Source organism: Schistocerca serialis, chromosome 5 (genome assembly GCF_023864345.2).
Source record: "Schistocerca serialis cubense isolate TAMUIC-IGC-003099 chromosome 5, iqSchSeri2.2, whole genome shotgun sequence".
NCBI classification, from domain to species: Eukaryota; Metazoa; Arthropoda; class Insecta; order Orthoptera; family Acrididae; genus Schistocerca; species Schistocerca serialis.
In genome coordinates, this window is record NC_064642.1 from 234497895 (window position 1) to 234512641 (window position 14747).

General features: G+C 43.9%; 1 protein-coding gene across 5 annotated transcripts in view; it reads left to right on the forward strand.

Moving 5' to 3' along the window:
* LOC126482386 (peptidoglycan-recognition protein LA-like) overlaps positions 1-14747 on the forward strand; it is a 554285-nt gene that overhangs the window by 454515 nt on the left and 85023 nt on the right. For all 5 annotated transcript variants that reach the window (XM_050106487.1, XM_050106486.1, XM_050106489.1 and 2 more), the window contains one exon: positions 12272-12475. In XM_050106487.1, the coding sequence (XP_049962444.1) occupies positions 12272-12475 (204 nt within the window). The remainder of the gene's footprint in view (positions 1-12271; positions 12476-14747) is intronic.

The following is a 14747-nucleotide window of genomic DNA, read 5'->3' on the forward strand; positions in this document are numbered from 1 at the left end:
TCCCTCCCAAATTTTAACCTTCTTGCTCTCGCAGTCCATTTACCCATCCTACAAACTACCCCACCCATTCCACTTCTCTGTATCTCCCTATCCATTTTCCCCTCCCCCCCCTCCTTTCAAGTCCCCTTTCCCCTTCATGTTGTGACCTTACCAATACCCCTATCTACTCCTCCCTTCCTGTCTCCTAACATCCACTCTACTCCACTGGTACTATGGATCAGTCCTCCATCCTTATGTCTCCTCCCTAATACCCTCCTCAATGCTCAACCATCTCGCATTGAATAACAGCTGATCTTTCCCAGGTCAAGTGCTTCCAGTTTTAGTGACAGTGAAGTGCCTCTTTTTAAAATCAGTATTTTACATCACTCTTTAGATTTTGAAATGTATTCTTATTGTTTCTCCTTGTATGTGTTGTTATTACTGTTTTTAACTGAAAAAGAAGAAAGCCACATTTATTGTATGTGGGTGGGGCAAATAAAAGTGGCCCACAGAACTGAGTTCCAGGGTACAAAGAAAAACAGCAGAGAAAAGGAAATACAGTACTAACCTGACTATAGCAGACGTTCAAAGTGACCACCATTCATCTCTTGGCTCTTTTGGGCTCTGGTCAGCAAGCTGCTGAAGGCGGACTGCTGGAATTTCTGCAGTGTCATCTGAAATATTCTGCTGCAGTTCTTGAAGACTACGAGGGCTGTTGTGATACTCCTTAGACTTGAGGGCTCCCCACACAAAGTAATCGCTCTCTAACATATCAGGTGGCTTGGGTGGCCAGCTTGGACAGCGACCAGACTGACATATGATAACAACGCAGTCAGGTGTGAAGATTGTGTAAATATGCTCAAAGGTTCGGACATCTTTATGGGTAGTTGCTCCATGCTGTTGGAAGTAACTGTAGTTCTATTCCTCCTCCTTTCATGCCGCCACAAGTGATTTCACAATGTTCGGGCCACTTTTATTTGCCCACCCTGTATAAAAATTTCCATACAGTTCATCTATGAACATTTTTGTAATCCACTTGAAAAACAAGTCATTTTTATGTTAGTGTTTCTTTGTCTTTGTTAGTTTTACTTGTTCATTGGCTGAACAGCGAGTTGAATGTACCGCTGGCAGCCCAGCTCCTCGCACATATGTGGCGAGGTAGGATGAAATAAAAATAAAGAGAAAAAAAGTCTTGCTGCTGTAATTAATTCTTGCGATTACATCTACCGACAATTTAATATGATTTATTTGGCAAGTTCAAAAAATGGTTCAAATGGCTCTGAGCACTATGGGACTTAACATCTGAGGTCATCAGTCCCCTAGAACTTAGAACTACTTCAACCTAACTAACCTAAGGACATCACACACATCCATGCCCGAGGCAGGATTCGAATACACTGAAGCGCCTAGATCCTCTCGGCCACACCGGCCGGCCATTTGGCAAGTGATCAGGGATCGAAATGCTTGAGACGCACCTGACAAACATAACTGTCTCTAATAACCAAATCAAATATTGTGGTCGCTTCAGAGTCAAGTAATATCCTTTTTAAAGATAAGCTTTGGGATTTACTTAAAAACTGGCATATATTTTTATATATACTTACATACCACAAGAGAACTTTTGCTGTAAATTAGTTCAAATGCAACAGGAGTTTTTCCGGTAGTAGGATTTAACGCTATTTCCTCCTCAGCATCACCGAACAGTCAGACTTTAAGCAGAACTATAGCTTGTTGTTGTGGCTAGTTTGTGGTGCTTCACGTATCGTTTGCACTCGTGGCGCGCGAGTCATATGTCGCGTGATTGTTCGAGCTGGATCAGTACTGCATCGAGCACAGTGGAGCAAGGGGAAATCTCGAGATTGTTCGAGCCCAAGTATTGTTTGCCCATCGCTACTTTTATGGGTACGGCTGCTGAGTTTTTTTGTATTAAAAAACAGTTATTGACTATGGCTGTACAATTTATCAACATTGTACAGACGGATTCACATCAAGCAACACACACTAAATTTCTTTGTTATTCGGCACATTAATAAGTTTCACCTTTTTTTTACAGTAATTACCATTTGTGCCCTTCATAGGCTAGAGCTAAAAGACGCCCCCACGTTTTATAAATTTGTGGTGGGTCGAGTTTTGTCCCGTAACAGGGAAGTTTCGAAGCCGCCAATTTCCTCTCGAGCAGTCATTAGTATTTTTTATTGTCTGCTTGTCCCTGAGTGCCAAACCGTCTAACGTTACGTGAATATCAAGTGAAATTTTAGCCCTGTTTTCCACCACAAAGAAAAACGCATCGGAAATCTACTGCTTTAAATCGATCGGTCAAGGAATACATTTTACTAAATATTTCCTAGTAATTCTCTCTTACAGATTACGTGATGTAAGAGATCACAGGAGGAGGGGAGGTTTGCGGGAATGCCCATTGTAGCGAAGTTTAAAGAACTAAACATTTATTCACAAAGATTGAGCGTACTTCTGAATTACATTTAACGTGGAACAGAGATGAAATCGAACACTGTAGTTCCTTACCAATAGGCTGTAATAACTAAATGATCAACATTATTCAACAAGCACTGGGTTGGCTAAGGAAAGCACCATGGACGCACAATTGTTCACTCACAAAGACTGAAACTAATAGAGAAGACGAAAACAAAGTTCAACCTCTTCCAGTAATGACTGCTTCGTCAAAGCGGAGTTGCAACTCACAGCGAAAAGATCCTTGAAAGTTAACTTGGCGCATGTTGCACGAAATGAATTGGGGGACTGATTAAAGAACACGTTGGGTTCTATCTGAATGTAACAAGGAATGTTCCAGTCCGTCATATCGAAACCTGCCCAGACATTTTTCACATGAGAAGAATACACCGAAAGAAATGCACTGGCAAGGCGCAAATATTTTTTTAACAATGGTAAAGTTACTCATATCTGCTGCACGAAGAGACTCTTATACCAGCGGTTTGTACGGCACTTCCTCCCGACTGCGCGAATCGGCGAATAAGCAGACCCAGACTTTTACAAGCGTAGCGTCGCTTACCGCCAAGTCGAAAGTGCTCTCACGCAAATTTTAAGCACTTAAACCATACCAAAAATGCATCAAATCCTTAACTGTTTGAATAACTTGCAGTTCTTATCAATGGCTGAACTGCTGCAGATGTAATTGTTACACAAGTGACTACTAGAGGCCGGCCGTGGTGGCCGTGGGTTCTAGGCGCTTCAGTCTGGAGCCGCGCAACCGCTACGGTCGCAGGTTCGAATCCTGCCTCGGGCATGGATGTGTTTGATGTCCTTAGGTTAGTTAGGTTTAAGTAGTTCTAAATTCTAGGGGACTGATGACCTCAGATGTTAAGTGCCATAGTGCTCAGAGCCATTTGAACCATTTTTGTATCCCATTCTTCAGTTGACCCTGAAATTCGTGATACTGTTTGCAAATTGTTTTTCGAATGAAATTGGTTGTAAAGTAGCAATAAATTAAAACGTCATGCGTGGTTTTTTTCACTGCGCGTCATTTTAAGCAAAAGTTAGTTTCCCACGCATCCAATTTTTCTGACGACATATCTCCAGAAGAAAGCAAAACAACACTCCAACCCAACTTTTGAAGAAAACAAAGTGTTGAAACAACTGAAACACAAACTCAATGAACATGATGCTCTTGTTGTGAAATCAGGTAAAGGGAATTCCACGGTCATCCTTTATAAAAATGATTACATTACCAAAACTCTTAATTTTTTCTCTGAAAATAACATTACTGAACTGAACCATGATCCAACCACTAAGTTGCAGAAAAAATTGAAGAAAATGCTTAACCAATGTAACTTCCTTCTGTCTGATAAACAAATAAAAAATTTCACATTAATGAATCCCACTGCCCCCAAACTCAGAGCATAGCCAAAGATCCATAAACAGAACTCTCCAATTACACCAATTGTTAACTCCAAGAACACAACTACATATAAACTTTCACAGTTATTAAATAATATCCTCAGAGAATTTTACACTTTTGAAACCACATACACAATAAAAAATGCACATGAGCTAACAACAGTCATCAAAGATGTAAAAATCCCCGGAGAAGCTAGATTTGCCACATTTGACATTATCAACCTGTCACAAACATATCTGTTAAAGAGACAATTGAAATTATTAGAAAAAACCTCATCACACACAAAAAACTAACCATACCAGAAATTACAGAGTTGATAGATCTACTTGAACTAGTACTGTCCCACAACTACTTTTCATGTAATAATAAAATCAATAAAAGAAGGCTTAGCTATGGGTAACTGCATGTCAAGTTTCCTAGCTGACATTTTCATCAACCACTTAGAGAATAAGTTCTTCAAAGGAGAAAATAAACTTGTTCAAAAAATTGTGTATTACAAGAGATATGTAGATGACACGCTACTCTTATCTGATGGCACTAAAGATGATCTTGAAGAACTCCTCACATCATTCAACTCACTCCACAATAAAATAAAGTTCACAATAGAACATGAAACAAATCAATCCATAAATTTCTTAGCCCTCACAATTGTGAATGAACAACAAGAACATAACTTGTACATTTACCGAAAACCAACCTACACTGACATCACAATACATGAATCTTCATGCCACCCGAACACACACAAGTATGCTGCATTTAGATCAATGTTGAACAGGGCACATACATTACCTTTAAAATCCAAAGCACAAACACAAGAAATAGATACTGTCAAAATAATTGCAGTAAATCAATTGATAAACTATATAGAAAAATTCAGACCAACATCACTCACAAAACACTAAAAAGAAAACTACTGATACAAAACAAATCTTCACAAGCATTCCATACTTAGGCACAGTATCACAAAAAATAGCTAACTTATTTTAAAAAACCTATATTAAAATATCTTTCTCCACAAACAGCAAACTTGGATACCACTTACCTCACACAGTGAACACAAACAAGCCAATAACACAACACAGTGGAATATATAAATTACAATGTAACAGTTGCCCTGCATTTTACATGGGAAAAACTGGAAGAACGTTCCACACACGGTATAAAGAACACACCGACGCCTTTCGACTAAACCATTTTGAAAAATGTACAATAGGTAACCACATGTATATTAATAAACACAGACTTGACGACGTCCACAACAGCCTAACTGTACTTCACACAGAAGCCAACAGTAAAAAACTTAATCTACTAGAACAGTTAGAAATAATGCTACAAAAAGAAAAATATTCCGAAAACTTGATGAATGAACAAAAAGAGTTAAACAGCCACAATTTTTTCTACACCTTTAAAAGTTTATTTTTTCCTAAGGAATCAAATCTATAATAGTACAAACAGCTGACAATCTACAACATGGTGCCAAATAATTTTTTTAATAATACCTGTGTACTAGTAATACTATATCATATTATCTTCTGTAAAACAAGAAAATCGATTATATTTAGAAGTAGAACATCTGTATGAACGAGAATCTTTGGCATGTTTACGTTCTGCTACTACAATGTGCAAAAAAGTGTGTGACAATGTATATATCCCAGTATGTACTGCAAAATTAAAGATGTGTGTTGTGTATACCAACTGCACAACAGAAGCAGACATCATACAATGTTAAACTGTAAGTTACTTTCATATTATTAACGCTGTTAAACTTATATCTACAATATACCATGTTGTAACACAAAAATATCAACAGGCAAACAACTAAAAACCTGATGTAAATCACTAAAAAGCACCTGAAGATGAGCCTCCAGGGCTCGAAATGCATAGTGCAGTAAATAAACGCAACTTGTGACTTGGGCTCGAAATGCATAGTGCAGTAAATAAACGCAACTTGTGACTGAAAGCGGTTTGTTCTTCATTGTTTCTTTTATATTAGAGTTTTGCTGTTGTAAATTTATTCAGGCAGTCAACTTGTTAAACGCAACGTTTTCTAAGGCGAGGGAACTGGTGCTTATATGTACTTTGCTGGTTCTTTTCTTTAATCTTGAAACGCAGCACAGAATTTTACATGCCATTTTTGTTTAATATGATTCAGTAATTGGAGGATAATAACAGTGCAGATTCCAATAGCAATGTTTTTATTAAAGTGTATCGGATCTCAGTGACTGTACATAGTGAGCTCTCTCTAGCATCATTTCTTTACATTTAACATGGTACTGGTCTCACTTATACTTCTGGATGATTCTTGTATGCGTGGGAAGGTGCAGCGCATTAGATTTGGGGCGTGCAGGGCAAAAAAAAGAAAGAAAGCGACCCCTGTCGTCAGCCCAGACTGGGGTCCCAGGAGTTGTCTCCATGGAAGTCAGAATGTGAGAGTCTGTCACGGAGCGTAACAGGCTATTGTACGTTTTACAACTGAACCCTGCACAGAAGCCAAACTGACGCTGGAAGGCGACCCTAGCAGCAGAAGAGCGGTGATTTTTCTTGTTTTGAAGAGAGCCGTTTCAAGGTAACCATCTTATGCTTTTCATTATAAACATGGCTTGCCGAAAGTAACGGCCTAGCCTCGTGAGCAGCTTTCTAATTTCAGAGGACCTCTGATGTGAGGCTAGTTGCTTGGGCTTGAAAACGCGCCGTTGGGAAATTTGCCAGTGATGTTATGGAGGAATAACTAAAGTGACAGTTTCTTTTACAAGTAGAAGCGCATACAGTAACGTGGTTTGCATTATTATAGTGACACGTTGCCTTGGCGGGGATTTGGTACGCTTGAAGGATCGTCGCTATTGGACAGCGGAGTAAGCATTTTCCGCTATTGAGCAGCGGGGTATGCATTTTCGCTATTGGTGGGCATTTCCTGTTTGGTGGGAAGAAATAGCACGGCATAAGATTGAGCTAAAATTAAGTTCAAATGGTTCAAATGGCTCTGAGCACTATGGGACCTAACATCTGAGGTCATCAGTCCGCTAGACTTAGAACTACTTAAATCTAACTAACCTAAGAACATCACACACATCCATGCCGGAGGCATGATTCGAACCTGCGACCGTAGCAGCAGCACGGTTCTGGACTGAAGCGCCTGGAACCGCTCGGTCACAGCGGCCGGCTAAATATTAGGGCACTGCTGGCTAGACACAGAGGTGTGCATATCTCGTACGTATCAAGTATATACTGCACGTTAAAGACGGACAGTGGTATGCATCTTGGCAGACGAGCGGGCTCCAGAGCTGTTAGAACGGCAGCTCAGTCCTTGTCCTCTACCGCAGAGTCACTTGCACGGTGGCGGCATTCTGCACAACAGTCAGTGAACAATTATGGTTAGCATAATTAGCAGCACTGGTCTGATAGGGCTTTTCTTGGTCCGCATTTGCAGAACCCAGTACGATCACCTGTCTCACGTCCAGCATTGCCGTAGTGGATGTATGAATTTCACAATTTTTTGTTGAAGTTAACGAGTTTGTAGTATAATTATCAGACCATGATTTGTATCAGAAGGGTATACACTCCTGGAAATTGAAATAAGAACACGGTGAATTCATTGTCCCAGGAAGGGGAAACTTTATTGACACATTCCTGGGGTCAGATACATCACATGATCACACTGACAGAACCACAGGCACATAGACACAGGCAACAGAGCATGCACAATGTCGGCACTAGTACAGTGTATATCCACCTTTCGCAGCAATTCAGGCTGCTATTCTCCCATGGAGACGATCGTAGAGATGCTGGATGTAGTCCTGTGGAACAGCTTGCCATGCCATTTCCACCTGGCGCCTCAGTTGGACCAGCGTTCGTGCTAGACGTGCAGACCGCGTGAGACGACGCTTCATCCAGTCCCAAGCATGCTCAATGGGGGACAGATCCGGAGATCTTGCTGGCCAGGGTAGTTGACTTACACCTTCTAGAGCACGTTGGGTGGCACGGGATACATGCGGACGTGCATTGTCCTGTTGGAACAGCAAGTTCCCTTGCCGGTCTAGGAATGGTAGAACGATGGGTTCGATGACGGTTTGGATGTACCGTGCACTATTCATTGTCCCCTCGACGATCACCAGTGGTGTACGGCCAGTGTAGGAGATCGCTCCCCACACCATGATGCCGGGTGTTGGCCCTGTGTGCCTCGGTCGTATGCAGTCCTGATTGTGGCGCTCACCTGCACGGCGCCAAACACGCATACGACCATCATTGGCACCAAGGCAGAAGCGACTCTCATCGCTGAAGACGACACGTCTCCATTCGTCCCTCCATTCACGCCTGTCGCGACACCACTGGAGGCGGGCTGCACGATGTTGGGGCGTGAGCGGAAGACGGCCTAACGGTGTCCGGGACCTTAGCCCAGCTTCATGGAGACGGTTGCGAATGGTCCTCGCCCATACCCCAGGAGCAACAGTGTCCCTAATTTGCTGGGAAGTGGCGGTGCGGTCCCCTACGGCACTGCGTAGGATCCTACGGTCTTGGCGTGCATCCGTGCGTCGCTGCGGTCCGGTCCCAGGTCGACGGGCACGTGCACCTTCCGCCGACCACTGGCGACAACATCGATGTACTGTGGAGACCGCACGCCCCACGTGTTGAGCAATTCGGCGGTACGTCCACCCGGCCTCCCGCATGCCCACTATACGCCCTCGCTCAAAGTCCGTCAACTGCACATACGGTTCACGTCCACGCTGTCGTGGCATGCTACCAGTGTTAAAGACTGCGATGGAGCTCCGTATGGTACGGCAAACTGGCTGACACTGACGGCGGCGGTGCACAAATGCTGCGCAGCTAGCGCCATTCGACGGCCAACACCGCGGTTCCTGGTGTGTCCGCTGTGCCGTGCGTGTGATCATTGCTTGTACAGCCCTCTCGCAGTGTCCGGAGCAAGTATGGTGGGTCTGACACACCGGTGTCAATGTGTTCTTTTTTCCATTTCCAGGAGTGTATTTCTTATTGATTTAAGTAATCGTGTAAACAAACAAATACATTAGTTTGACTTTTCATAAAGAGTTAATGATTCATTTCATATTCATCCTTGATGTGCTTGGAATAATTATGTTTTACCTAAATATATTACTGTATTAATCGAAAGATGGTTTATGTTCAACCTTCCATTAAGTAATTTCTCTCTGGAGACCTCCACTTTGGGATGTAGTGCACAGAATCATTCGTATTATCTATTAAAGTTGTGTACACTAATTTATAGTTTGGATCCTAAAGGCTTTTTTGGCTCTTAATTAGTTTTCTGGGTTAGGTTCAAATGGCTCTGAGCACTATGGGACTCAACTGCTGAGGTCATTAGTCCCCCAGAACTTAGAACTAGTTAAACCTAACTAACCTAAGGACATCACAAATATCCATGCCCGAGGCAGGATTCGAACCTGCGACCGTAGCGGTCTTGCGGTTCCAGACTGCAGCGCCTTTAACCGCACGGCCACTTCGGCCGGCTCTGGGTTAGGATAACACCTCACATACATGAAGTTTCACAGTCTGTTGACTAGTTCAGTAATCACTGGCAGTTTATGTGAACATAGCTAATTGTATTGTTCCCCTTCCAGTTCCATCCATCTATGCCAGTGGATTATCGTGTTCCTTGGGGAATTCATTTGAACCTCGTGCGTTGTACTGGCATAATTATTTTTTTGCAATGATTATAATCAAGTTAATGCATCTTAGTAACAAAAAAGATTTTATTGGTGAACTTTGGTTTCATTTAGTAGTGCGATGAAACCCTTTACCGTTATATCTCTGTTAGACAAGGTGCCCATACTTCATATTTAATTGGCCCATCCCTGTACCCTCATAATATTTCACGTAATCTTATGGAGAGTGTCTGTTTACTGTATAAGTCACTGGGTTCAGATGTTGCTAGCAACTCAAGAGAGTGCTAAGTGCTTGACTGCTGTCTCGCAAAATGTCGTAAGAATGGGAATAAAACGCTTGTGAAATGTGAGAAAACGCAGGTAGAAAGAAGGTGCTCTGCCTGCTTGATCAAGCCGCGAAATTATAAAACCACAAAGTTATGTGATAGGTGCATTGACACGCCTTTCAGAACTACAGCATCATCAGTACCTGCAGGGCATCGTCATCTACTTATTTTCGTTCTTCTTATTGTATTTATGGCGTGGCCATATTTTTAGCTTACGCTGCTGAAGCTTTCTGTATATATGGCATACGTCTTGATTTCCAACGTTCGTTTTCAATTTACGATTCAGAGTCATTTTACATTGCTGCTCATTTATGTGTTACATAAAATATCCAGTCACATTAATGTGACCCAAGTCAAAAGCCTGAATAATAACCTTTTGCAAACAACTGCGAGACGTGTAAGAAGAGTGTAAGTGAGGCTCTGGAAGGTACCTACAGGGATGTGGAACCATTTCAGTTGCAGCGCCATGGCCAGCTGTGGCTAGGCTTCACGGTTCGCGAACCGTCCGACTGAAGCGGTCCCACAGATTCTTGATTGGGTTCAAACCCGGGGAGTTTAATGGACAGAGTAGCACAGTAAACTCATTCTGATGCTCTTCGAACCACACGTGTGCGCCGAGAGCTGCGTGCCATGTTGCATTATCCTGCTAGTAGATCTTGTAGTCCTGAGGAAAACAAACTGCATAGGATAGATTCACGCTTGCTTTTATCCATTGTGCCTTCCAGAATACACGAAATCACCCAGTGAATAGCCTCCTGCCTGGATTCTTGTTGCAGGGTGTTTGCTTTCAGATGTTTTACACCTTACACGCCAGCAGCCATCTGTGCAATGGAGAATAAAACGTGAGTCTCCGCCCAATGTACGTGCAGTTGCGCTATTGGCGTGCAAATTCTGGTCTTTGTCATGGACGAACAGCAGTCAGCATGTGTCCACGAACAAGACGCCTGCGCAGAGGCCCATAAGCATCAATGTTTGCTGAACAGTCGTTGAGGAGACACCATTAGTAACCCCTTGGTTCGTCTTGGCGGGTAGGTGCTCAACGGTTGCACGTCTATTCGCCAACGCACATATCATCCCTGTCATCTATGGGCTGTGGTGCATCACTGATGCCTCAGCATCAGTTCTGGGTAGCGCCATTCTCCCATCCACAGTATACGTCTGGCCTAATCATGATGGCATGTGAACTATTTTCAACTTAGCTATTTCAGAAATGCTTCCACCCTTGATCCAAAAGCCAATGATTATGCCCTTTTGGACGTCTGAAAAACTGTCCCATTTTCCCCCTGAGACAATTTATATAGCCTCCACTGCTAGTGCTGCCACCTGGTGACTGTATCAGTTCAGTTGGATTTACAATTGCAGGCGTTCCCCTGTCGATCAAGTCCTATTTCTGATGGAGGAATTTCCACATTCCACCTACATGTCCACAAATAGATTAGTGGATTAACATACCAACACTTCTACATAAAATGTAATCCTCGGTGAGTGTGATCCCCCATCCTGCCTGGATCGCTGCCAATCCTACCATCTACAAATCCCTTCAAATCCTGGAACGCCAAGCGCTCCGCCTCGCTTACTGCATCCGCCTCCCCTCCACCACGCAGATCCTCTACGACTTAATTCCTTTCCCACACCTCCTCCTTTTCCTTGAACAGATACGGATCCTTTACACCTCCTGCAAACTTGATCCCCCTCACCCACTTGTCTCTCCCATCCTTTCCCACCCTCATCCGCTGCCGCGCCTGTACTCCCACATCTCACCTGCTCTCCATCTCTCCACACTCCATACCTTTGCCCAAGGTGGCCTCCACCAACTCCCCCTCCCTGATGATACCTTCATCCCCTCCATCTACCTCTCCTACCAACTTTGATCCTCCCATTCCTCCCCCTGTGTTCTTCCTCCAGGGCCCTGTCTTTCCCTTGTCACTCTCCTTCCTTCTTCCCTCCCTCCCCTCCCCCCTCTCCCCATGCTTCCAGACACCCCGTCTACCCTCTCCCCTCCCCCTCCCTCCTTCTCTTCCACTGGCATCAACCCCCTCCCCCTCTCCATCCTACCCTCACCTCTTCCCTCTGGCGGGCCACCGGCTTTTTGGTGTGAACAGCTCATCTTCGTGCGCCGGAGATCGTCGCCAGTGCTCGTGTTTGTCTTCACGTCGGTGATTCAGTGTCTAGACACGTGAACGGAGGAGCACGAAAGGAGAAACTCTGTCTTCTCCGTTATGTACAGTGATGAACGTTTTTATTCAAACAGTGCACCCGTGAACAGCTTCATTTATTTTACTTTGTCTCCCGTTTTTATCCGCCATGTTTTTTTTCTGTCTTTCTGTTTACTGTATGTATTCTCTATGGCCGAAGAGCGGCGAAGATAGGCCGCTGCCGGCCTACCTTTATGTAAAGGTTTCAAAATAACAATGAAGAAAATAAAAGTGAGTATGGTTTGTTTGTGCCGGCAGGTGAAGGAGAGGGCGTCCGCCGGAGCTGGTGGCGCCGCCTGTGGAAGACGACCAGGGAGCGCAACATGGCGCTTTGCGGCGCGGCAGCGGCGCTGCTGCTGGTGGGGGGCATCATGAGCGTGGCCAGCGCGCTCATCAGGGACTTCAACAGGGCTTCGTACAAGCCCAGCGTGCCCGAGCTGCCCAAGCCCTGGGAGACAGCCGGTGTGTATCGCTACCTCTGCTTGCCTCACTTCAATTACTGCCGCTTCTTCTCCGATAACACCACTGACAGTGGCTTCGATGCACTGTAGGCTGATTAAAATTACTTTGCCAGGTGGCGCTGTGGGCAATGGACCTTTCAGTGCTTTCTAGAGTAGTTCGCTGCCATCAACAATATGCTAGACTGGTGCATAAGTTCACAGCGTTTTTGGTTTTCATGCTGGTATTCCGGTTGCTATGGGGTTTATTTATCGATTTCCATTTGTTATTTGTAGCTCACTGTTGCTATTTGAGTTTAAATATTGTGAGTTTGTCATTTGGATATAGTGAGGCGAGCTGTGGAAGCTAGGAAATTGAGTGCCAAGTGGGTAAATCGGAACATTTGTGACATATTCTTCTGTTTGAATTCAGCAGAATGGTGACAGCAGCGGAAGCAGCCAGGAGAATTTGCGCTATGTATGGGGATAATGGCATTGTACACAGAACGGCAAGAAAATGGTTTTCTCGCTTGAAGGAGGACCGTTTTGAGTGATTCTTCACGTTCATGAAGATCTTTTGGGTTTAATCCGTAATGGTCCACGTCAGTGTACTCGAGAACTGGCAAATGTGATCATTCCATCATCGTGCGACATTTACATCCAATGGGGAAGGTTCAAAAATAGTGTGTATGTCTACCGCATGCTCTAAGCCAAAATCAGAAAAATCAACAGGTGGCCATATGTTGATCTCTGCTTGTTCGTCATCAGTTGGCCCGTGAACAACACCAGCCATTCCTGTCCTGTATCGTGTCATTACTGGTAACAAGAAATAGTGCCTTGATGCTAACATAAAGAAAGGAAAGCAATGGTTGAGTCCAAACAAAGCGGCAACTCCCCGTACAAACACCTGTGTGCATCCAGCATCCACAAAAGATAATGTTACGCATCTCGTGGATCAGCGACGGTGCGGTGTACTACGAATGGCTTCCCTGAGGTGTGACCATCACTGCTGACGTTTACTGTCAACAGCTAAACGTCTTGCAGACGCAGTAGAAGAACAACGACCAGGAAGACTGCGTGAAGTGATGCTACTCCACGATAACGCTCGCCTGCATCCTGATAGATTATTCAGTTCGGAAGTCATTCCGCACCAACCATATTCACCTGATCTTGCTTCCTCACCTTTTCCACTCTCTGTCCAACAACCTTCAAACAACTTCCTTTCCGGATGAAAATGCGCTCCGAAGATGGCTCGACGAGTTCTTTTCCCGGAAACCACGTGATTTCTATAGTCGCGGAATCGAAAAGTTACCCCAACGTTGGCAGACTGTTGCAAATATTGAAATAGAATATATTACTGATGACTAAAGTCTCTGTTGTGTGTAACTGTTGTGTTTATTGATCGCTACGAAGCTATGCACCAACCCAACACCAACGGCAGATGAACTGGCCTTGTCTGCTCATACTGTGGTGCCACTTTCGTGTGTACAAAGTATGATGTCTGCATTCTTTTCCAGGCGTGAAGAATAGATAATGCCTGACATCGAAATAAGTGTCCAAGGAATAGAAAAGCAACTGGAATCACTCAATAGAGGAAAGTCCACTGGACCTGACGGGATTCCAATTCGATTCTACACAGAGTACGCGAAAGAACTCGCCCCCCTTCTAACAGCCGTGTACCGCAAGTCTCTAGAGGAACGGAGGGTTCCAAATGATTGGAAAAGAGCACAGATAGTCCCAGTCTTCAAGAAGGGTCGTCGAGCAGATGCGCAAAACTATAGACCTATATCTCTTACGTCGATCTCTTGTAGAATTTTAGAACATGTTTTTTTGCTCGCGTATCATGTCATTTCTGGAAACTCAGAATCTACTATGTAGGAATCAACATGGATTCCGGAAACAGCGATCGTGTGAGACCCAACTCGCCTTATTTGTTCATGAGACCCAGAAAATATTAGATACAGGCTCCCAGGTAGATGCTATTTTTCTTGACTTCCGGAAGGCGTTCGATACAGTTCCGCACTGTCGCCTGATAAACAAAGTAAGAGCCTACGGAATATCAGACCAGCTGTGTGGCTGGATTGAAGAGTTTTTAGCAAACAGAACACAGCATGTTGTTATCAATGGAGAGACGTCTACAGACGTTAAAGTAACCTCTGGCGTGCCACAGGGGAGTGTTATGGGACCATACCATTGCTTTTCACAATATATATAAATGACTTAGTAGATAGTGTCGGAAGTTCCATGCGGCTTTTCGCGGATGATGCTGTAGTATACAGAGAAGTTGCAGCATTAGA